The following is a 26,554-nucleotide window of genomic DNA, read 5'->3' on the forward strand; positions in this document are numbered from 1 at the left end:
ATGTTCCTAGAGGCAGCTCTTAGGTTAAAGACCTTGAAACTTTGTCTCCTTCGTAAATTTGAAGTATAAATCTCTATTGACCTTGTTGTTGCCCTTGGAGAGGCTAGCAAAGGTCAAGTAGGGCTCCTTAGCTCACGAAATTTGATGATCTATGTGTATCTTGACTCCATTAAGCCCAAGCATTAAGAAACTGATCCTTGTATCCCTTTGGTGGTCAAATTTACCTCACTTTTCCAATTTCTAGGCCTAACCCTAGTGGGTCACCTAATGCATCAAGCGGAATCTTTTGTAGCCATCCAAACACCTTGAAATTTGGTCCACAACTGTGTTGGGATCTTCTCAAAGGGTCCTCCAAATTTCAAGCAATTTCGACGATGGAATCTGGAGATATCGCAAGCCCTAGCTCGAGGATCATTTCTCTTCCTAGGTTGATTTGGGTTAGTGTCCTCATTTGGATCATAGCATTCAAATCTCAAAAGAAAGTTAGTCCTTTCATCCTATTCTCCTTGTAGGAATTTACAGGGTAAGTTCCTCAGAAAGAACACCAAAAGGACACCGCTCACAACCAGATCACAGATCAATACACCAGTATTTTTGACGTGGTTAAAACCCTCAAAGAGGGAAACAGTCCACGGCCTGAGCCAACGCGGCCACTTCAGGCAATTTATTAATCAGAGAATGAAAATTTACATAAGCTTCTCTCATGCACGGATTACCCGAACAATGACCCTCCATGCGCTTTAAATAGAACTCATGGACCAATCGGGTGTCAAGCCACGGATCAAGTGTCGGTAATACCGAGGAGAGAGTGAACCGTCGGATCACTACATATCGTGACCGTCGGATTGTAAGTTACAAAATGTACAACGGTAAAGAAACACACTTTACCTAACTCTATACTAGACCAAGTTGAACTTAACTATTTCCTATGTGTCGGAATATCCTAACATCCCCCTTAAGAACAACTTGGGATAGGATTGAAGGATTTACAAATATGACACAATAGGAGAAGGAAGGAGGCACTAGAGCCTATCCCCCCTTAGTGACAACTTCCTGAACTCCAAGCATATATCGAAGTTTAGTGAACTTCGCCTCTGTGAGAGCCTTTGTGAAGATGTCTGCAACCTGATCATCTGTTGAACAATATTGCACTTCAAGAACATGGTCATGAATGAGCTTTCTGATGAAGTGCATGTGTAGTTCAATGTGTTTGCTGCGCTGATGCTGGACTGGATCTTTGCATAGCTGAATGGCACTTTGATTATCACACTAAAGTGTGGTTGGATGCTGCTGCTCAAAGCCAAACTCTGATAGGATCTGACGAAGCCACAAGGCTTCCTTACTAGCTTCCACGGCACCACGATACTCTGCTTCTGCTGACGAAAGAGAAATGGCAGCCTGTTTCTTACAAGCCCATGTAATAGGTCCTGAACCAAGAGTGAAGACATAACCGGCAGTAGACTTCCAATCATCAGGGTCACCAGCCCAATCAGAATCAGTGAAACCAACTAATAGAGGAGCTGCTTTGGCACTGTAATGAATCCCAAACTGTACTGTACCTCGAACATAACGAAGTATTCTTTTAGCTGCTTTCCAATGACTTTCACGGGGGTTTTGCATAAAACGAGCAACAAGGCCAACAGCAAAGGAAAGGTCAGGACGAGTATGGGTTAAATACAAGAGTTTTCCTACAAGTTGACGGTATAAGGTAGCATCAACTTCAGGAGAAGTACAAGAGACTGAAAGTTTGACTCCAGACTGAAAGGGAGAAGGGGCTGGCTTACAGTCTTCCATGTGAAAATGACGAAGAATATCACAAGCATACTTGGACTGGGAAAGGGAAATACCCTCCTTGGATTGCAAGACTTGAAGACCGAGAAAATAGTGTAAGTGTCCTAAGTCTGTCATTTCAAATTTCTTTTTAAGGCTGGACTTCACATGGTTTATAAAGTTGGGATCACTACCAGTAAGAATAAGATCATCAACATAAAGAACAAGGATGATAAGAGAGTTGCCCACTTTCTTGGTGTAGACAGTATTGTCAGAATAACACCTAGAAAAGCCAGATTCTAAAAGAAAGCTATCCATTTTGGCATACCAAGCCCGAGGAGCTTGCTTGAGACCATAAAGAGATTTCTTAAGTCGACATACAAGGCTGGAGTCTGTTTGGATGAAGCCAATGGGTTGTTCCATATAGATTTCTTCATGCAAGTCCCCATGCAAGAAGGCAGATTTAACATCCATCTGATGGACTTCCCATTTTAAAGAGGCAGCAAGGGAAAGAACAAGGCGGATAGAGTTCATTTTGGCAACAGGGGAGAAGGTTTCAGTGTAGTCAATGCCTTCAACCTGTGAAAAGCCCTTAGCAACAAGACGAGCTTTATGTTTATCAACTTTCCCATCTGGTCCATACTTGGTTCTGTAAACCCATTTACATCTAACAAGTTTGCGTCCCTTTGGTAGAGGAACAAGATCCCATGTATCATTTGCCAACAATGAATGATATTCTTCATTCATAGCTGCTTCCCAATGTGGATGGCCTGAAGCTTCTGCAAAAGTGTCAGGATCATGATTTACTGGAGCTTGAGCCAGTAAAGAAGAGGCTCTTTCAAACTGAGAACGTGTACGTCGCTGATCTGTAGGATCACCGGCAAGATCACCTGCTGCATCCCGAGTAGCACGAACCCATCTTGGAAGTTGAGGATCCTGAGAAGGTGGGGGAGGATTGTCATCCTCACTTTCATCATCTGAAGAAGAAATGTTTTCAAAAGTAGAAGAGATAGGAAGAGGTGGCACATCCGCCGGACTAGGCTCGCAGGCCGATTTATTTTCATCAAATTTTACATCTCTTCTAATGATAACATTTTTGGACTTAAATGGAATAAGTCTATAACCTTTTACATCTTCAGAATATCCAACAAAAGTACATTTCTCACTCTTAGGTTCTAAAGCTTTATGCTTTTCATCTGGAATATGGGCCCATGCTTCACTTCCAAAAACACGAAAGTGACTTACATCTGGTTTAATGGAACTCCAAGCTTCTTCTGGAGTGATATTCTTTAGAACCTTAGTAGGAGTGCGATTGATTATATAATTTGCACAATTAATTGCTTCGGCCCAAAAACTAAGACTGAGTCCTTTAGATTGCAGCATACAATTAGCCATTTCCTTTAAGGTGCGATTTTTCCTTTCAGCTACACCATTTTGTTGTGGAGTGTATGGAACAGTATGTTGCATTTGAATTCCATTTCGGTGCAAAAGTTGATGAATGTGTTTTTAACATATTCTCCACCATTATCAGTTCTTAGCTTAAGAATTTGATGTCCAGATTGTTTTTCAACAAAGGCTTTGAAGGCCAAAAATGTGTTAAATACTTCGCTCTTGAGTTTTAAGAAGTATACCCAAGTGCGTCTGGAGAAATCATCAATGAAAGTTAAGAAATACTTGCAGCCAGAGAATGAAGCAACAGGAAGTGGACCACATAAATCACTGTGCACAAGCTGTAAAGGGGCTGAGGCGTGCCAAGAGGCACGTTTTTCAAAACTGTCCCGATGATGTTTTCCGAGTACACATCCGGAACAAACACCATCTCTGCAAGATACCATAGGAAGACCTGTCACCATATTTTCTTTACATAGATGCTGAAGGGAGCGATAGTTTAAGTGACCAAATCGCTCATGCCAAAGTTTGCTCACTTCATCATTATGAGCAACAAATACTGAGGGAAGATTTGATGACCCAAAGTTGTGAAACTTATACAACCTTGTGGAATCATCAGCAATACCAGTAGCTAAAATCTGTTTAGGATCTTTTAAGTCCTTGATTACAACATCATGAGGTGAAAATTCAACAATTTTACCTTCACCTGAATGAGTTATCTGATATACAGATAGAAGGTTGCAGGATAAGGTTGGAACACATAATACATCATTAAACTGACCATTGTCTAGATGAACAGTTCCAGTCCCTACAACATTAAGAGATCTATCATCACCAACATATATATTTTTGGTGTTACAATCATTTAAAGAAGAAAACATGGCTTTGTTTTTGGCCATGTGATAAGAGGCTCCAGAATCAATGAGCCACTCATGAGAATGAGAAGAAGAAGATACATTTAATGCATAACCAGACTGAGATGATTGACAACGACATGCAGAAAGTGCCATTCCTGAAGATGAAGTTGAAGTTGAAGTTGAAGAATGCTCCACATGGATGTTATGTTTCTTCATTGCGGCTTCCAAGGCTTCCATCTTCTTAAAGCATTTAGATTCTAAGTGTCCATCTCGATTACAAAAGTTACAATGTCTATCAGTCTTCTTCCATTTGTTTTTATTGGTCTTATCATTTTGCTGAAATGATCTTTCATTTTGAGGCTGAGTTTGCTTAGGACCCTTGTTTGGTTTAGGACCATTCTTTTTAGGATATGACTTCTTAGGATTCTTTGAATTTGGTTGCTGCTGGGCGGCTAACGCTTTCTTGGAAGAGTTTCCAAGATTAAGAAGACCAAGGTGTAAGAGTTTTTCTTGTTCTCTTATTAAAGAATCACAAAAAGAGTCAAAGGAAGGGGCCTTGTAGTCTTTTCCTTGACAAATGAAAGCTTCCTTTGTAGAATGGAAGGTGGAAACAAATACAGAGTAGGCTGGTCCCAACTTAGTAAGGATGGAATAAATAAGGTTACTATCTTCTTTCTTAACCTTAACACCTTCCAAGAGATATCTAAGGGTCTTGAATTTGGACAAGAAATCTTCAATGCAAGAAAAATTATTAGGATCCAATGTAAGCAACTCATTTTCAAGTTGATGGGCTCTAATTTCATTTTTAATCCCAAAAACTTTAGTGATTTGTTCCAATGCTTCATGAGGAGTATCAAGTTCTGCAATATGGAATCTAAGATCAGGAGAAATAGACATCCCTATCAAACCACGTGCTTGATCTTGTCTATTTTCCCATTTTGCAGCCTTGTCTTCATCTTTTGGTTTCTTCTCTTGGCCTGTGGCTATTCTGTAGAGACCTTTACTTCTAAGTAAATCTTCCATGTAGGATATCCATTGGAAGTAGTTAGTGCTGTCAAGAATGACTTGGCATGGACTTTCCATTTTAAAAAAACTGAAGCTGAAGATGCTGAAAGTAAGTGTTCCAATGGATAGTTCTCGAAAAATTAGGCTATTTTAAAAAAAACGGCTCTGAAAAAGGCTTCCGGATGAAGAAGTTATGGTTTTTTGAAAAAAAAATTGTTGAAGTTGCTAGCAAAGTGCGCGAATGTGCGGGAATGAAAAAAACGCCCCCACAAAATGGAGATTTGAACCCAAGATCTCTACTCTCTTAAAATAGCTTTGAACCAATTGAGCTATACAAAAAATTTGAGAGAGAGAGAGAGGGGGGGGGCCTTGGGTTGCGTGCTTGCCTTGAGAAAGCTCTTTTTTCCTACAAAACAAAAACACAAAACCCAACACGAATATGCAAAGAAAAACGAACCTTACGGCTCGAAGTTAGCTTTAGCCGGAAACTAAATATTTTTCTCAATGTTTCTGATTTTCCAAGATCACACTAAGGTGCAGGGAAAAGAGCATACGCATGAGAAAAAAACTTCCTTTCTGTTTCTGATTTGCCCAGATCGCACAGAGTCGCAGGGCAAAGAGCATACGCAGAAATGAAAGGTATAGATCCGGTAATAAAAAAGGCTAAATAAACAGAAACCGAAATAACCAAAGAGAAAATAACAGTAAACTGCAGATAAACACTGTATACCTCCAGATCTTAAAAATGACGCAGATAGGGCTACCGGAAACCTTTTCGCGTGAAACGAAAGGGGTTCCTCACTGGAACAGATGCTCCGAACACAACAGAGCAGTCCTCTCAGCCCGAAAGCAGTCAGAAACAGTAGATCTAGGAAACGACAGCCGCATGCAGTTCTACCGGCTTCAGATTTGGATCACCAACGGACGCGGCCCTCAAATAGCTCTGATACCATGTAGGAATTTACAGGGTAAGTTCCTCAGAAAGAACACCAAAAGGACACCGCTCACAACCAGATCACAGATCAATACACCAGTATTTTTGACGTGGTTAAAACCGTCAAAGAGGGAAACAGTCCACAGCCTGAGCCAACGCGGCCACTTCAGGCAATTTATTAATCAAAGAATGAAAATTTACATAAGCTTCTCTCATGCACGGATTACCCGAACAATGACCCTCCATGCGCTTTAAATAGAACTCATGGACCAATCGGGTGTCAAGCCACGGATCAAGTGTCGGTAATACCGAGGAGAGAGTGAACCGTCGGATCACTACATATCGTGACCGTCGGATTGTAAGTTACAAAATGTACAACGGTAAAAAAACACACTTTACCTAACTCTATACTAGACCAAGTTGAACTTAACTATTTCCTATGTGTCGGAATATCCTAACACTCCTCCCCAATTAAGTCAAGCCCCTCTTTGAGTGATCAAAGCCATACCCTTGACCTAGTTTAGGTCTGGTTGGCTTCTCTGCAATCCCACAACTTTGTAACTCATATTCTACAAGGATTACATCTAAGCCATTTCTCCACAAGGATCCTTAGACCTAGGAAGCCTCTTGTCAAGAGATATTCTCAAACCCTAGGCTTAAGTATCCTCCTAGCCCTTCCCAAAGAGCCCATCAACTTGCTTCTTAAGCAAGTCACCCACATAATTGAGTCTCTCTTGTGAATAGGCTCTATGAATCACTCTCTATCCATTCACTGATCAACTCATCCTTGTGGTTCCTCTTATACCGGATCCCCTCCCATTGGTGAAATTCCATAAAGAGTAGGAAGCCTTAGCTGAGGTGACATTGGACTATCGCTCCATTGTTGCCCTTGACCTAGTAGTTGCTCTATAGGATCCCCTCCTAGGACCCCTGCTACTTTGAGGGGTAACACTCCCTAGGTAGGAATGGCTAATAAACGACCCTATTAGGTGTTCCCAACCACTAAGGGGAAAGATAGGTCCTTGGTACATCCTTCAATCAATAGGTGGCATATGAATAATAAAGGAACGAAGGGGGCAAAAAGGGGTCTCAAGGCCAAATGCCATGGTCAAAGGGGTAGCAATGATGAGGAAATCCAAATTCTGAGCATACAGATGTGAAGATGGGGCAAGCCTGAATGAATGAGTTACCTCGGCCTTTGTTTTTCCACCCCTCTTATTATCTTTTTCCTTTTCTTGATTTTTCTTTGTATTACTACTCAAAGCTCTAGAAAATGAGAGCATGTTGTGAATGATATGTAGCAGTGATTATCCCCTTACTCAAAGCTCTAGAAAATGAGAGCATGTTGTGAATGATATGTAGCAGTGATTACCCCCTTAGTGGTGGGGCAGTTCATCACTCACCAGGGGTTAGGACATGCAAGGGTTCCTTTTATGATATGACGAGGCAACATTGATCCTAGGAACAGGATGATGGCTATAATGATAAGGGGTAGAGCCAATGGTTGGTTTTTGCCCATGTGTTAATATTAATGTCCCGGCCATCTTTTGCATTTTATAATTTTCTTTTTCTTTTGTTTCTTGCTTGTTGCCATGATATGCTTTTACTTTTCTTTTAGCTGCATCAAGCTCCCAAGGCAAAGTTTCCAGGCCCGACCTATATATGTGGACAAGGGGAGGGGGTGTGCTAGAAGCCAGTGGACCCATGGTCATGTGGACCCAGAGATGGGAGGTGGAGTATAGGGCTCGTAACGTTCAAACTTCAGAGGGAAGTGATAAGTATGGAATGGGAAAACGGGACCATGCTATTTCAATCGAGGTTTGCCAAGTAGTGCCCTTCCTAAAGCCATGGGCCATTAGGAGAGGTCTTACTAGACTAGGATTGAAGATTAACCCTCCATTTAAAGTGAGGAAAAAAGCTACAGTCAAAACCCTTCCTTTTTCCAAGTCACCCAATAATCCATGCCAAATGCCCAAATGAAAAACAAGCATAAGCACTCGATTGCATAATGAATAACATACCTTTTGGATCGGATTGTCCACCTTCTAGCATGCACTCTTAACAAATGGGCGAGGAAACATATGGCTGATGCAGGTGGCGGAGATAAAATGACATCACATCAGCTACAAGGTGGTTGTCAGGGGCTGTTGACTGTCGGCTGGAAGAAGATGATTAGGATAAAATTTCTCCTAGGGGTACCCACTTTTGGTGGGTTGCAAGCCTTGAAATAGGAACATTTACGATGCATTTCACATTTTTACAAAGCAAGGTCATTATAACTCAACTCACATGGCTTGAATTCTGTCACATAAACCACATCATACAAAATAATACACAGTTTAATGTATTTTTTCCAGGGGTCAAAACTAGGATATAACACATATAACAAGAAACATGTACCTTAGTTCAGTTATTGCTGCAACAAGGCCAGAATAAGAATTAATGAATAATTCTAGCTTCATGGATAAACAAAAAACCCCTAACTTTAGCTTGAGCACTTAACTCATCTAGGGACAACACTTGAAAAGCAGAAATATACAGACGACTCTTTCAAATATATGTTTACAAGTCACAACACAATTTACAAAGTGCATACAATGCCATTGACCAAGGAGGAGATGGCTGTAGGCATAGAGATGCACCGAAAAAAGGTTCAAGTCAGCCAAGAATGGAAATCCCAATTAGTATGCATCAAATGTGATGTTTTATTGGCCTTGTCAATTTATCTAGAAGATATTTTCCGAAATTCTTATTAATAATAGCAACTTTACTAATCTATCGTAGAAATCTGGAAGATTTTCATTGACTTGGAGGCAACATGACAACTTCAACTGCTCAAGCAATTTTTGATAGAAGTATTGGGATAATTGAAGGAAGTAAAGGAAGTCTAGACCAAGGATAATTATTGCTAGCTAGATATATCCTTATTGAACCAATGTAATAATCTTCTCAACTTCTAACTAGAAGAAAATATATTATTGTATGATGATGCAACAGTTATTTTCCATGTGGCCGAGTTGAAATGTAAAATCTTGCATGGATTTCATCATAGCCCATTAGCAAGCCACATGGGAAGAGAGCAAAGTTACATTTATCCTAGTAGAAATAAGGAAAGACATAGCACAATCTATTAGCACGTGAGAAAGCTGCTAGGAAAATAAAGTGGAGAGGAACCTTCAATCAGTACCATAATGCCTCTACCTGGTCTAACTTCTAAAGAATAAAGGAATAACTCAATGGATTTAATCACATGTCTTCCTAGGACAATAAAATCAAATAAACAAATGTCAAATTATAGTAATATTAGACAACTAGACAAAAATGGCCAAATTCATCCCCAGTCATACGCCCGTAAAAGCCTAGCCAAGATTGCTGAGATATTTTCAGTTTGCATGAATAATGGTAAAATCTAGCTGAGGTTACTGGAAGGGCTTTCGTACCCATTCCAGTTTTCTTACAAATACAGCAAGTGAGAGCTCACAGGCATGAGAATAAAAGGCATTGATCATAAGAATGGGCTTTCGTATGAGAGGTTAGGGATAGTTCCTGCACTAATGGTCCAGTGTTAAGGATTCCCAAAGTATAACTTAATTGTCACATACCCATAGTGCTTGACTGAATATACAATGAGTAACTAGCCATGGACACCAATTCTTAACACCCTTATTTTGGAAGTGCTTCAAGAAACAGGCCACTAGGGACTGCACCACAAAGGACCAACTTCCTTCAGCTTAGGTGCTAGATCTATGGCATAGTTATCTGTCAAAATTGCCCAGGATTTGCAACTGGCCTCATCCCTGTGGAGTTCATGTCATATGGGTGGGCCAAACCACAGTGGGAATGCAGCCCTGGTGTACAGCTTAACACTCCACCAATCTTGCTAGTGAACCAATGCCCCATTAGCCTTACTACCGTTGACCATTCTTTGCCTGTCATCATATTATTATTGAACTATTTTCTTGTTGATTACTAACTGTAGTTGTATTTCTTGATTTATAAATGAACTACCAGCTGCCTAATTTCTTTGAAATGGATATCAATCACTCTTTGCCTGTCATCATATTATTACTGAACTGTTTTCTTGTTGATTACTAACTATAGTTGTATTTCTTTAAGTATAAATGAACTACCCGCTTCTTCAATTCTTTGAAATAGAACTCATCATGCAAGGTTATGTTTCACCCCAAAAGACCTACAGGACCTGCATGGCCACCCTTCTCCTGATGGTGTTTGATTGACATGTGTACCATTGGCAACAATTGATCCCTGACTTTGTTGCTTGCTCAGTAAACAATAGATGAATGGTTCCATGACTGAAGATCATAAAATGAGTCAAAGGAAGTAAGCGTCCTCTTGAATAATAAATTTGAAGTATCTGCCTAGGATTTTCCACAAAGAAACAATCTTCATGCAGCAGAAACTCATCAGATAAATTACTATAGCATATTGCATATTGAATAACTGAGAATTAGTAAATAAGAATTCATTCAGGCTGCAGACATAACTTACCAGGAGCAATATAGCCATATGAGCCTGCAACAGCAGACATTGACTTTGAATACGGAACATCAATCAGCTTGGCCAGTCCAAAATCTCCTACGTGAGCTTCAAAATTATCATCGAGTAGAATATTATTGGACTTTATATCTCGATGAATAATACGTGGTTTGCAATCATGATGTAGATATGATAGCCCCTCTGCAGCTCCTAGGGCAATTTTGTAGCGAATATCCCAATCTAATACAGATGTTTTTCCATGAAGCAGCTCGCCCAAGCTTCCTTTTGGCATATACTCATACAAAAGAAGATTCGATTCACGGTGATAGGAAAAACCATACAGCTTCACGATATTGCGATGTCTGATTTTACCAAGAGTAGATATCTCAGCATTGAAGCCATTTTCTACGTTGTTTCCTTCCCTTTGAGAAACCAGCTTTTTGACAGCAATAAATTCTCCCGAGGGCATGATGGCTTTATAAACTGTTCCACATGCTCCTCTTCCAATCACAACTGTCTCAGAGAAATTATCCGTGGCTTCTACTAGATCCTGGAAAGTGAAGCCCTCTTTTGGGAAAAAGTAAACATCTGACATAACAGATTGTTGATCTTCAGAAGGGACAAGCACACGTACTGACCGCCTTAGGAAAAATTTAATGGCCACCAAAATAATCAATGAAGACCCCCCTACCACTCCAGCAACTATGGCCACAATTTGCCCCATTGGGGTTTTCGTCTCCCGCCAGGCAGGTGGAAGGGCCGATGGCCATACATTTAAGGGCTGGCATGCATCTGGCAATGGTCGTCCACAGAGCCCTTGATTTTCAATGAAACAACTAACAGGCATGTTGCGAAATATAGTTATATTAGGCAGAGGCCCGGTAAGGTTATTGTATGAAACATTGCACACGATCAAACTGTAAAGATTTCCAAATGAAGCAGGAATTTGACCAACAAATTGATTGTTATTGAGATATATGGATTCTAACAAACTCAGGTTGCCCAGTTCATATGGTATTTCTCCTGAAAGCCTATTCAAACTCAGATTTAGAGCAATCTGCAAGCCTGTAAGATGACCAAGTTGTGGTGGGATAGGTCCTGAAAAGTTATTCCCACCCATTTGCAGTTCTGTCAAATGGGAAAACCCTCCAAGAATACCAGGTATCCGTCCTGACAGTTTGTTATCAGAAAGCTTCAGTAATTCCAAAGCAAGAAGATTGCCCATCTCTTTTGGGAGACTGCCAGTAAAAGAATTTCTGCTCATGTCAAGTCGTTGAAGTTTTGTGCATTTGGCAAGCTGTGGAGGAATGCTTCCTGTAAGTTTATTTGATGAGATATTAAAAGTCACTAGTTGCGAAAGATTCCCAAGCTCGGGCAGTAGGTGACCCACCAAATAGTTATTGGACAAGTGAAGCCTCTCCAGGCTTTTGCAGTTCCCTAGCTCTGGTGGAATTAATCCGCTGAACTGGTTCTGATATAATTCAACAGCAGTCAAATTTACAAGTCGGCAAAGCTCTACGGGTAGGCTACCAGTCAGTTTGTTCTCTCCCAGACGCAGCTGCATTAGGGATTTGCAGGTCTTCACACCGTAAGGAATATTCCCCACCAGCTGATTGGACCAAAGATTTAACAGTTGCAATTTTCCAAGCTTGCAAACTTGACTTGGTATACTCCCACTGAGAAGATTTTCTGACAGATCAAGCACTGTTAGTCTACTGTAAATTCCGATCTCTGGAGGAATTATACCATTCAGGAAATTATCAAAAAGTTGTAGATGTTCCAAAGAAGTCAAATATTGGAATTCAGTTGGGATACTGCCAGTAAGTTGATTGATGGATAGATCCAATCTCTCTAAATGTCTTAACTGCCCCAGTTCTCGAGGAATATTTCCCGTAAGTTGGTTCTCAAACAGTTGAAGCAGCCGCAAACCTTTTATGCGACTAAGCTCTGAAGGAATGTTTCCTGTCAACATGTTTTCAGAGAGATCAACCTCAATTGCAGAAGCACAGTTTGCTAGCTGCCATGGGATTGTTCCATTCAAATTATTCCTATACAGATATAGTTTCTTTAGATTTTGCAAGTTTCCAAGCTCCACTGGAATCCTTCCAACCAAATTGGTTTCATACAAAGCAATCATCTCTAACTTGTTGCAATTTCCGAGCTCTTTAGGAATTGAACCCGAGAATCCGTTCACCCACAATATCAATGTCGTTAAGTTACGAAGCTTTCCTAACTCCTTCGGAATTTCACCTTGAAAATTATTGTGAGCCAATCCAAGAACCTGCAAGCTATCACACTCGCCCATTTCTGGGGGAATTGGACCTGACAGCATATTCTGCCCGGCTCGGAAGACTTTCAAGTTCTTGAGATTCTTAAACGATGTAGGCAATGAACCAGTAAGATTATTGGTATAGATAAGAAGCTCCACAAGAGATGAAAGGTTACCAAGCTCTTGTGGCAGATTTCCACCAATGTCATTCTCAAACAAATAAAGTTTTGTCAAGGACGATAACTTGCCTAACTGCAAAGGGATTTTACCTTGCAGCTTATTGGTACTCACATCAAGAATCTCCAGCTGTAAGCAGTCCCCAAACTCTGGCAGCATCTCACCCGACAGCTCGTTCTTTGAAACGTTAAAAACTCTCAGAGAAGTCAAATTTGCAATATTGGGGGACAAACTCCCTGTTAAATTCATACCACTGAGATTGAGGGACCATACTCTAGGATTACCAGTACTGTTTATGCACTCTACACCCTCCCAATTACAGGGATTCTCATCGGTGGACACCCAACTTTTCAATTTACTGAAGTGATCAAGCTTTCTTTTAAACTCAAGCAGACATTGTCCTTCTTCATTAAGCCCATCAAGCTGAACCACCAGAAGGACAACCACAAGTACTCTCAATGAAATACTCAGGGACATTTCAGGTTTCCTCATGTTGTTTGGCCTCTGCTTATCTTGGCAATAGCCTCATTGTGTGTCAAAATGTTCAGGAAGAGTTAAGCATGTTGTCATAATGACCAGAATTTTGGAGAAGACCATGAAAACCCATATGAGTAATGAAAACAGCAACAGGCATCCAAAATGCCAAAAAATCACAAAGTAGTCAGAAACCCACTCTGGACCTCTGGGCTTTGTTATGCAGACTCTGGTTCAACAACTTAAATACAACCATAGAATTACAGTGCAAGTGGAAAAAACACAATGGAAAACCAGCAAAGTCAATCCTCTCCTCTAATGAAATTACCTCAGAAAATGATACTAATGTGAATGCCAATGCAATTGGCATCTTAGTCATTTCAGAAAGTAATTTGTGGGATGAATACCTGATAGTGCACCTCTCAATATTCCAGCCTTCAATCATTGACCCTGCCCCTCTTACTCCTCGTTCATTTAATTTCAATTTCCAACTGCCACAGTTATGGGCACCACTCATCCAGTGTGGCAGATGAAGGAATCTTCCTATGCATTTGTGATCAACCGCTAATGTTATCTGGGCAAGAAACCACCACTTTCGTGGAATGGTATGGACGAATAACTGTAACTCATAGACGAGCATCATTATTAATTCCACTATCCTAAGCCCTAAATCCAACACGTCGATATCCCAATCCTACCATGAACCCTGGTACGCCACCTTTAAGCATGGTGCGCAAGCATGCTCAATGTTTTTTATTTGCATATTATCTTTTCTCCTCTGGGGCCTGCCCATGACCGATCCAGTATAACATATACAAATAAATAACTAGCTGTCAATTCGGCGTTATCGACACTATATTGTATTTTAATATGTTCATGCTTGCTTAATTTTAAAATGCTCAGATTCTCGTTTAATTTCAAAGCATTCATCGCGTCCACTTCCATTTTGGGGGTTTCTGGTATGCTTCCACCGGGCAAAGATGAAACTCTTATTTGGGGCAGCTCTGAGTCTCATGTCACCGGCTAAAGACACAGACTGGCCAGAACATGTCATGGAATCAGAATAATATGAAATTATATAGACAATTGATTTTAAATTTATGAGGTTAACATAGAAATCTATACAGATTTATCAAGTTATAAAGTGATCAAATTTATGTGGGCATAAAAAAATTTTCCCGTCTGTTTCAGGTTATTTAAAATAATGGGAGTATTTAAGATAATCGGAGAATAATTGGTATATCAAATAATGGGATATTTAAAATAATCAGAGAATAATTGATATATTTTGATATAGGTAGTTTTAGTGGTGTGTTTTTGTAAATAAAGAGTTTTTATTCTGGTCAATGACATTTGAAAGTTGAAAGTTGTCTATGTTTTGATTTTATAAGAACAAGCATTTATTTTTGGGACACTATCTTAAAAGAGAGGAGGAAAGCTAATACAATGGAAGCAAAAGGTAATGGTAACGATATTTGAAAGTTATTTATATTAAGTTTATAAGAGGATCCATGTAAATAATGATATTTGAAAGTTTTTTATATTTAGTTTATAAGAGGATCCATGTAAATAAGATGAAAAATAATGTATATATAAGTATAATGCAGGGAAAAGGTAATGCGGAAAATTCTTGAAAAACAGTAATATATGTATAAATATTTTATTAAAAGATGAATTACAGATGATGATGATTACAAATGGGGTTCCTGGCTTATATATCGCCATGGACACCCTTTGGGGAAAGGGCATAATTTTATGATCATGCCCTTTCGTCTAATTTAACTGAAAATTAAATAATAAACTTAATCTAACTAATGTTTACATAACATTGTCTTCCTCTCGAAAGAATGCTTTGTCCTCAAAGCATACATAACGACAGATGTTGTTGACAAAATGCTTCATTCTCCCAAGAAGCTTCTTCTTCGGGTAAGTCCTTCCACTTGATCAGATATTCCTTGATAGTACGATATCGAAGCTTCTTGATAGTACGATATCGAAGCTTTCTTTCTCTAGTAGACAAAATACCTTCTGGTTCTAAAATGACTCTTCCATCATCATCTAGGGATGGAAGCATTGTTTGCGTTGTTTGATTGTTACCTAGTGCCCTTTTAAGGCAAGATATATGGAAGACGTTGTGAACACGACTTGTCTCTGGAAGGCTTAAACCATACGCAACTTGGCTAATCTTTTTGTTGATATGATAAGGTCCATAAAACTTTGGTGCCAATTTGTTTTTTCCTTTCTGTTTTAAGGATAATTGTTTATATGGTTGGAGCTTAACAAATACCCATTCTCCAACTTCAAACTCTCTTTCGGTTTTGTTATGGTCTGCGTGTTGTTTCATACGATTCCTTGCATTATTCAGGTTTTCTTTTAATATTTGGACGGTTTTTTGGGTTTCTTCTAGTTGATCTTTAACAGCAGGTAGATTTGTCTGGACAATAGCTAGATCTTTCCATTTTGGGGGTTCATACCCATATAGAGCTTGAAATGGCATCATTTTTGCTGATGTATGATAAGTGGAATTATACCACCACTCAGCAAGATGTAACCATTGAGCCCACTTATTTTGTTTTTCTGTAGCGTAGCAACGTAGGTAGGCCTCCAAACATTTATTAACAACCTCTATTTGGCCATCTGTTTGAGGGTGATAAGCGGAACTCATATTTAGGTAGGTTCCTATATGGCTGAACAATTCCTTCTAGAAATTACCTTTGAACTTGGCATCTCTATCACTCACAATGACTTTCGGAAAACCGTGTAACTTAAATATATTTTTGCAAAATATTTCAGCGATTTCTTTTGATGAGTATGACTTCTTTATTGCCATAAAGTGAGCATATTTGGTGAGTTTGTCGACTACTACGAAAATCTTGTCCTTGCCTTCAGATACTGGTAATCCTTCGATAAAGTCCATCGAGATTTCTTCCCATTTCTGATTTGGATTGTTTAACGGGTGAAGTAATCCTGGTGTCATAATATTTTCACTTTATTCCTTTTGACATGTGTCACATTCTGCTACATACTTCTAAATATCACGATTCATTCCCTTCCAAAAGAAGGATTGACGTGCATTGTAGTAAGTCTTAAAGAATCCTACATGTCCAGCTGACTGTGAGTCATGTACTTCCTTGAGTATCTTAAACTTAAACTTGGAATTTGTATTTAGACAGATTCTTCCTTTATACCATAGGATTTCATTCTTCCACTCAAATTTTGAGTTGTTGGGAAGGTTATTGATTATTGCCGTTATTTCTGGATCCTTGGCATACTCACTTCGAATTTCGTTAAGCCACTTAGGGACAGCAACCGAAATTGCAAGTAGTGTTGGTTCTTCATCTTTCCTGGATAAGGCATCTGCTACTACGTTGTCTTTACCTCTTTTATGTGGTATTTCCAAGTCAAAAGCGGCAATTTTTTCAATCCATTTTTGTTGTTCTTCAAAAAGTGTTTTTTGTTGAAGGAGATGTTGGAGACTGTTATGGTCTGTTCGAATAGAAAACTTACTTCCCAAAAGATATTGCCTCCACTTAGCTAGTGTGTGCATAATAGCGAGCATTTCTTTGTTGTATGTGGATTTGAGGCGTTCTCTTTTGTTGAGCTTCCTACTTTCAAAAGCTATTGGATGTCCTTGTTGCATTAATACTGCACCTATACCGAATCCAGAAGCATCACACTCAATGATAAATGGTTTAGAAAAATCTGGTGTTGCTAATACGGGAGCATTAGACATAATTTCCTTTAATTTTTCAAAACACCTTCCTGCTTCCTCATCCCATAGAAACGAATTCTTCTTTAAAAGATTTGTTAGAGGTGCAGTTATATGTGCATAGTTTTTAATAAATCTTCGGTAATATCCAGTCAAACCTAAGAACCCTCTTAGCTTGGATATATTAGCAAGTTTGGTCCATTCTTTTATAGCTTTGATTTTGTTAGGGTCCACCTTTACGCCTTCATGGGATATAATGTGTCCAAGGTATTCTACTTCTTCCTTTCCGAAGGTGCATTTGGATTTTTTTGCATAAAATTGGTGTTCTTTAAGTAGTGTAAGAACTTTGTCCAAATGTTGCAAGTGCTCCTTCCAAGTTTTACTGTAAATTAGAATATCGTCAAAAAATACTAATACAAACTTTCTAAGATGTGGGTGAAATAATTCGTTCATAGTTGCTTGAAACGTTGCTGGTGCATTGGTTAATCCAAACGGCATTACTTTAAACTCATAGTGACCTTCGTGTGTTCGGGATGTCGTTTTTGGCATGTCCTCTAATTTGATTCTAATTTGATAGTAGCCTGAACTTAAGTCCAATTTTGAGAAATACCTTGCGCCATGTAGCTCATCCAACATTTCGTCGATAAAGGGGATTAGGAACTTGTTTTTAATTGTTATTTTGTTTAATCCCCTATAGTCAATACATAGCCTGAATGACCCATCTTTCTTCCTTACCAACACCACTAGAGCAGCGTAAGGACTTTTACTTTTCGAGATGATTCCACACTTTAACAGGTCTTGGATTAATCTCTCGATTTCTGTTTTTTGGTGATGTGGATATCGGTATGGCTTGATGTTGACTGGGTCTGATCCTGCCTTGACTTCTATTGTATGCTCAATTTCCCTATTAGGTGGCATCTTCATAGGTAGGTCTTGAAATACTTTTTCATGTTTCCTAAGATCTTGTATCTCTGGTGACTCTTCACTGGTCATATTTACAGATAACATTTCTAACTGATGACATTGTACTACATAAGCGGGTGCTCCCTTTCGAATCATCTTCATCATCTGAGATGATGATACAATTTGATTTTCTGGTGCTTGGAATCCATGTAATTTGTACTTCTGACCTCCCCATTTGAATTTTATAAATTGTACTTGGTGGTTGGCGGCATAAGTACCTAAAGTTCGTAACCACTGGATACCTAAGACTACATCTACTCCTCCTAATGGTACTGTGAAAAACGGAGACTCTAAACTGAAGTCTTGAATTTGCAATTTAACCTTATGGCATTTCCCCACCTTTTCAATCTTCTTACCATCAGCTACCATCACCTTCATGTTTGGTAAGGGAAATGAAAAAATATTGAGTCTCTTTGCCACAGTTGCATCTAAAAAATTGTGTGTGCTACCAGAGTCGATGAGAACCACTACGTTGTTCTTCTTTATGTGTCCTTTTAACTTTAAGGTCTGAGGTTGTGATATACCTGTCATGGCTGATAATGACACTTGCGGAATACTTTCATCATCTAATTCTAGTGAGAATTCTGGGGCATCTTTTGTTTCTCCTATGTCAGAATCTTCACTGTTTGAATCATTGGTTGCTTCACAATTATATAGGTTCTTTGGTTCTTTTCCTTTAGCACACCTATGCTTGGGGTCCCACTTCTCACCACAGCGCTTGCATTTACCCTCTTTTATCCTTTGCGTTTCCACATTAGATTTTTCATCTTCACATCGATGTGGTGGAACATATCTTGTATTTTTTGCGTCCACATACTGAGGTGTTCTTCGTCTAGAATATGTTTTTTCGGATTTTGACCAAAATATTTGTTCGAATTTCTTTTCGGTTGTTTTTGCTTTTCGTCTTGCTACTTCTATTGATGAAATGTCATGCATCTCAAGTTCTACTTGTAAATGGGTTTTGAGTCCCGAGACGTATGATTGAATTAGATGAGATTCTGATAACCCAGGTACTCGTGTTACTAAGGTCTCCCATTCTTGAGTGTATTCGTCCACACTTCCTTTTTGTTATAACTTGATGAGTTTTGAAAAGAACTCTTCTTCTCTTACACCTTGGAATCTTTTAAAGAAGGCATCTTTAAATTTTCTCTAGCTAATGACGTGTGTTGTTTTTTTCCACCACATATACCAGTTACATGCTTCTCCTTCCATTTTCATGGATGCATGCCTGAGCTTTTCGTCATCGTCATTGATGTCATATATCTCGAAGTATTCTTCTGCTTTGTTTATCCATGCAGCATTGTTCTTTTCGTTTCCATCGAATTTAGGCATCTCAACTTTTGCCCTTCGCTGGTATGTTGCTAATGGTTGAGCGAAAAAAGGGTGTTGATTGGCAAAGGTATCCCAAAGTTGCTTGTTTATAAAGGTTGTGTTACTCGCTTCTTGGTGGGGTGTCGTTGATTTTTTTGGGGATTCAACTTTTTCATGAGAGTCTGTTGACTTTGTTGAATCTAATGAGATGTGTTCTTGATTCTCTTCACTTTCTTTTAGTAGTTGTTCGGGTGTACAATTCGACCTTTTACACAGAATTTTCAGCATTGTTAAGGCCTCTCTGATGTCTACTTCTGTTTGGGCATGTTGATTTTCCATCTTTATCTCTATTCGATTTGTCGTATCCTGAAGATTTTTTATTTTGTCATCCTGATTTTTAATATTGTCAGCCTGTTTTTTGATATTGTCAGCCTGCCCCTCAAGCTTGATCTTGAATTCATCTAATCTTTTACTGACCTCATCGTGGTTGTTATTTATCTTATGCTTCGAGTCCAACAATTTTTTTTGGAAATCTGCCATTGTCATTGTCGACATCGAGCGGGTTTGCGAGGGTGTGTATTTATCTGCCAGCTTAAATATTCTTTTTTAATAATTAAATTAAATTAATTTAATTATATGACATAAGGTTGTTTTTTTTTGTTTTTTTTTTTAATTAATTAATTAAATTCACGTTATATATATATATATATATATATATATATATATATATATATATATATATATATATATATATATATATATATATATATATATATATATATATATATATATATATATACAAATTAATCGTTATATATATATTTTGCTGATATAAACATTTATATCTCTACCCACGACAGCACGAACAGTCACATGAACCGTCACGATGGAAACGACTGAATCATGGTTTAGAACAGGCGGTAGGCGATGGAAATGGTGTGCAGGCTGCTCAAAGATTATAGGAAGGATGGCAGCAGAGATAGCAGCGTGGAGGGAAAACAAAGGACGACGAGGGATGATACTTCTTCTATGCAGCGTCTTGCTAGAGAACCGAACAGGCTCTGATACCAGATAATGCGGAAAATTCTTGAAAAACAGTAATATATGTATAAATATTTTATTAAAAGATGAATTACAGATGATGATGATTACAAATGGGGTTCTTGGCTTATATACCGCCATGGACACCCTTTGGGGAAAGGGCACGATCTTATGATCATGCCCTTTCGTCTAATTTAACTGAAAATTAAATAATAAACCTAATCTAACTAATTTTTACATAACAAAAGGTAAGAGATTAAAAGATAATATATATATAAGTATAATGTAGGTAAAAGGTAGATAAAATTATGAAATTAATATTAATTTATATAAAAGATTTTACCTTTTTTTGTATAATTTAATTAATAAATAAAATGGTTTTTTAGCCATAATATTATTTTGGGAGAGGTTGTGATTTATTGTTATTTAAAAGGAGTTTTTGAATACATAAATGGATTTATGTGTTTAAAAAACTTTGGTTATTAGGCTTTGTAATATCTATTAGAAGTCGGTGCCTAATCCTATCTTTTTCTAGGCATTTTGCTTACGTCCCCCATTTGACCCTTAGCTATATTCAATTTTCTAGTGGAAAATCATGTCTCGATGCAAAGTTTCTCATGGTAGGAGGGTTTCTTTAGTAACAATGTTCCATTTACCTCTCATGCCCATATGGCAATAGAACATTTGGCCCATGTCTATCATAGAAACACCCCTCTAGAGATTCAAAAGGAAATTGATGAAGTTGAGAGGGGAGCCAGAGAGCACAAATTTATAGTAGAAGTAGATGTTATGGAGCAATTTGGAAACTAGGTTCCGACCATAGGCAACATGAGAACAAGGAATACTAGGTACAAGCAAATTCTTGACATCCATTAACAACTCAAAATGATAATGGGAAAATTATTAGTGGAATGCTCAAAAGAGCTAAAAGAGATATTGATGTGCCTAAATGATGTTAAGAAAGCACTCAGAAAGTTGGACAACAAAATCACAACAACATCAAAGAAGCTTACAAATTTGGAATTCACAGACTCAGATGAGGAGACAAGGCCACCGATCACAATTCGGGTGAACTCCTCTATTAATTAAAAGTTGTCTATGGCCACTGCTAGTATGTTTTTTAGTAGTAATTTTGTGGAAAACGATGATCGGGAAAGCTCTCAAGCCTTCAGAATAGGAACTACACGTTTAACACAAAATATTTAATAAGCTTCTCTATTAGTTTTAGACTTTTTACTTAGATAAAGGTAGTAGTGTTATGTTATTGTTTGATTTCCTCTACGATAGATCCACGGGGGCTTCACTCAATAAACCTCTTACATATCACATGTGTTCGTGGCATACTAAATGATACCCTTAATATGACTACATATTGAAAAATACCTCTAAAAAATCACATTATTTAACCCTTACCAATACAAACCCAATACAACTTCCCGATTGAAAACCCCTACTTTCACTTGATATTGTAGGTATCTATTTCTTCATTAACATTTTATATAACCTTTTATATTTTATCATAGCTTTGAGCTCCATTTTTTATACTTGCCAATATAAAAACCCTTTACCCCTATTATATGCTCAATATATTATGTCATTTTTTCCTCAATATATATCCCCCAATATAAATGCATATAGTATGGTATTGCTCCCCAATAAAACCCTCATAGATAGATCAATAGACATAGCTAAACAATTTCATATAATATTTTTTTAATCTATAATATTTTTTATCTAATATAATACAAATCACCTACCTAACTTACAAAAAATAAACAACCAAAATAAAGCATAATCACAATTACACTTTACACATTCACTTAAAAATAATATTATATTCATATAAGTTATATACATAAGCATTGTTTGCCCTTTGACATCTACTTACATATAATATCAAATTAAAATAAATTATTTCCTAAAATATGTAGATATATTTTCCCCTAACATCAATATATTCTAACTATTTAATATTCTAACTATTAAATAGCCAAAATAAAGCACAATCACAACTACACTCTTCACATTTACTTAAAAATAATATTAAATTCATATAAATTATATACATAAAGTAGTGTTTTGACATCTACTTACATATAATATTAAATAAAAATAAATTATATCCTAAAGTATTTATTTTGCTAGTTTGACATTTACTTTAAAGATTCATAACTTCCTTTACCCTTTCTTCCTTTTTAAATATGTTACATACCTTAATTTTCAAAATACATCTTTCTTCCTTTTGAGATATTCTAAACACACTAGTTTTCAAAGAGTATTATATTGTAAACATTCCCCATTAGGTAGTGTGTTTCAACATTCTTCCCAACGAAGTTTGGATTTTGCATGTTCAAAGCTAAAAACCCAATAAAATAAACACACCTCTTAAGATTGATCTCATTAACTGTATTTTTAATTAAATAAATTAATAATCCTGGAACTTACGTGGAGTGACTTATAAGCAATAAATTAATTAAATGATCAAAGACTTATTGTCGATGGAATTATGATTTTCTCCGCAAAATTCATTTCTAATTTAAGATATTTCCACTAATAAGAATGTGAGTTTATCGGTGTATTTATCTAGTCTTTAAATTTAAGATATTTCCATCAGTAATAATGTGAGTTTGTCCGTGTATTTATTTAGTCTTTATTTTATTATAAGGGAAAATATTAGCTAAATAAGTTTTGTGAAAATATTTTATTTCTTTTATTTTTTTACCAACCTACATCATAAATACTAATGTTCAAAATATTTAAAAAAATAATATTTTAACTACAAATACTAATATTCAACTTATTATAAAATAAAATAATTAATAATTTCATTTCATTGAATTAATATTAATATTCAAAATATTATCAAATAAAATAAAATAAAAAATTTAATAATTTCATTTCATTAAATTATACTTATTAGCATTCAAAATATTATAAAATAAAATAAAATAAAATTAATAATTTCATTTGATTGAAATATACTTATTAGCATTGAAATGTTTTAAAAAAAATTGTAATAATTTCATCCCGTTGAACTATACTTATCAAATCACCATTGCTCCAACACTTTTATATTCAAGAAGTATAACACAAAGGTAAGTTATAGAAAAAAAATCATATTGTTGTATGAATTATTGCATTTTAATATAACACAATGTTATGCAATTATAATAAATGCAAGATCAAAAAAGTATTTATTATTTTTTAACTTTGTGAAGTTTTCGTTTTATTGAACCTTATCAACTTATATTGATAGGTTAAAAATATTTTTAAAAATTGTTTGGTGTGTGTTTCATGTCAACATTAATATTGTGGAACATTTATTTTTTAGGAATAGTTTTTTTAAGTATAACTTCAAGATTGGTAGCTTATTTCATATAAAATGGACTAAGAAACTTTTCTTACGTTGTTGGTCTAGTTTTTTTAGTGGCAAATCAAAAGTCAAGATTTATGCATAATTTTTCTTTAAATTAATAAAAAACTCAAATTTACTATCTTACATAATAATAATAATAAATTACTTGATGCTTATTATACACAAAAATGTTTTGGTTATACAATGGTTCGATACGTTAAAATGTTTTTAAAAATATTGGCTCTTTTTTATGAAAATAATGTAAGTGTATCATGTATATAACACATTTGCATAACAATACCAATTGCACCAATGTAGGTTAAATATTTAAAAATAGTGATGCTCCTAATACTTACAAACTCACCCACCTATATGAATGGACATGGCGTGCACTACAATAAGGTAAATAAACAAAGTACTTACCAAACTAAAAAATCACTTTTACCTTTCACTATATGCTTCACACTAATATAAGTGTTGGTGCTCAGTATCTCATATGAACACCCTATTGCATAGTGTTATTGGATTGTTCTTGATTCTTTGATCCTTCACTTCCGTAATGGACTAGAACTTTCGAAACAATACCAAATGTTTAATTTTTTAGCTACATGGCAACCATATCTCCTTGGTAGAGAAGAAACGAAGTAGAACATTTGTCGTTATTTTATTTATGTTTTTAATAGATTAAAATTTAAAATTTAATTTGATAGTTTTTTTATTGTGCTTGAAAATAATTCCAAGGTATATCCATGGTGCTTAATCCACATGATCCAGATTGGATCATCATGTAATTTTTCATCTATCTCGATGCTTTCAAAGTGGAAAAATTAGAGGGATTAGCTTATAAGAGCAATTTTATCAACATGACCTAGTTTGGAGAATTGGCGTCTAAAACCTTTTGGGGCTATTTTGAGGACTTAAACAATATTATTTAGGGTTGAAAATTTCCCGCCCCAAGCACTCACGATGTTGTTTTATACTTAGTTACCTTTCCAATGATGTAAAATTTGTGTCAATATGAGTTCGTATGCAAAAGTTACGTCTCTCGAAGGTTGACCCACCATGTTTAACCACCATGGCACTAGTGAATGCCACGTCAAGCCCTTTTAGTCATGGGAAAGGGACTAGCCATGTGGGGACTATGAAGAAGACTCTAGGAGGGTCAAAGTTATAACTCCAGATTTCAAGAACTCAAACTTGAACCCTAGTAGGCTATCTTATAACTAGGCTACTAGGAAGAAAACAGGTTCCATTCTATTAGATTGTACATTGTTCCATAATAGAGCAGAACAACATGGAAATGGGAGTGAGAGGGCATAATAGAGGGGGTTTACTATATGTAGCATCCTATTGAGTCATAAGTATTAGGTAATTCCATAGGTATTGATGGGCCTCCCAAATAGGTAAAACATAAGGCCCATCTAACCACTCCTAGGCACATAAAAGCTACATTAAACCTTCCTTTTGCACTTAATAACACTTTCCTAGCTTAATGAGTTCTTAGGAGGGTCAAGGAGATTTTTCATGCTTTATGTGCCTAACATGATTATTTTGTAGGATATTAAAGGGATTTTGCACATATTTCAAGGAGATCCAGCCAAATATATTCATGGAAATTTCTCCTTGCTACACAAGACTTCCAAATCCACTAGCTGAGGATAATAAATACTCCTTCCTATTGTTGCGTGGTGACCTAGGAAATATGATCCATATTTTTAGGGATTTTGTAGGGAAAGCATTCATCCCCTCAAGGAGGCTACCCCCTACACATTTTGTCTAAATAGAGGGCTTGGGAAGCCTAGTAAAGCAAATAGGAGCAAGGGAATAATAGTGTAGAGCATGAGGAAGTTTAGACCTCATGTTCTACAACTTTTTTCCATGTACAAGCAATCCTTTAGTTAATGAAAGTCATCTTTAGTTTCAGTTCTTAGTTTGCTTCTCCTTAAGGGCTTTAAGCTTCCTTGGGTTAGGGTCCATGTTGGGAATCACGATTGTCGTTAGAGAAAAACCCACAGGTGTTAGTTAACGATCACATCTCCAGAGATAAGGACCCACGAGAGGCGGTTAGTCCATGTCACGAAACACACAGGGAGCATTGGTTTATCCAATGTCCAACAATCTCCCCCCCAACGCGAGCTAGGTGTGTATCGAACTCGTGACCTACGCTCTAATACCACTTGTTGGGAATCACGATTATCGTTAGACCAAACCCGTAGGTGTTAGTTAACAATCGCATCTCCAGAGATAAGGATCCACGAGAGGAGTTTAATCCATGTCACGAAACACACAGGGAGTATTGGTTTATCCAATGTCCAACAATCTCCCCCCCCAATGCGAGCCGAGTGTGTATCAAACTCGTGACCTACACTCTGATACCACTTGTTGGGAATCATGATTGCCGTTAGACCAAAACCCACAGGTGTTAGTTAATGATTGCATCGCCAGAGATAAGGATCCACGAGAGGTGGTTAGTCCATGTCACGAAACACACAGGGAACGTTGGTTTATCCAATGTCCAATAGTCCACCCCGCGTGCTCAAGATTCCTCTTGTACCATTACTCTTTATACATTTGTTTATCTCTATAGTTTATTTTTGAATATTACTTGTATGCATGGTTACTTAGCTAGTTTTTTAACAGTCTTTTCTTGCACCATATCTGAGCATTAGATGGTAACATGGGTAGTGGTTATATTGTTCAAGTACATTTGTATTTATGCATTTAAGTTCAATTTGATTGTTATTGTTTATTTTTTGTCCACCATTTACTATTTTTCTTTTTCTATGTAGTCCCTTGATTTGCA

The 26,554-nt window shown here is 37.1% G+C and overlaps 1 protein-coding gene across 1 annotated transcript in view; it reads right to left on the reverse strand.

Moving 5' to 3' along the window:
- LOC149226926 (uncharacterized) overlaps positions 1 to 14,316 on the reverse strand; it is a 165,687-nt gene extending 151,371 nt beyond the window's left edge. Inside the window, exon 1 of the mRNA XM_089377635.1 lies at positions 10,465 to 14,316. Within this exon, the coding sequence (XP_089233761.1) occupies positions 10,465 to 13,390 (2,926 nt within the window). The 5' untranslated portion in view covers positions 13,391 to 14,316. The remainder of the gene's footprint in view (positions 1 to 10,464) is intronic.
- Between the last annotated feature and the right edge of the window lie 12,238 nt (positions 14,317 to 26,554).

The sequence above is a fragment of the Pinus tabuliformis genome, chromosome J (genome assembly GCF_031772625.1).
Source record: "Pinus tabuliformis cultivar Carrire ecotype Pingquan chromosome J, CPIR1, whole genome shotgun sequence".
NCBI lineage: Eukaryota > Viridiplantae > Streptophyta > Pinopsida > Pinales > Pinaceae > Pinus > Pinus tabuliformis.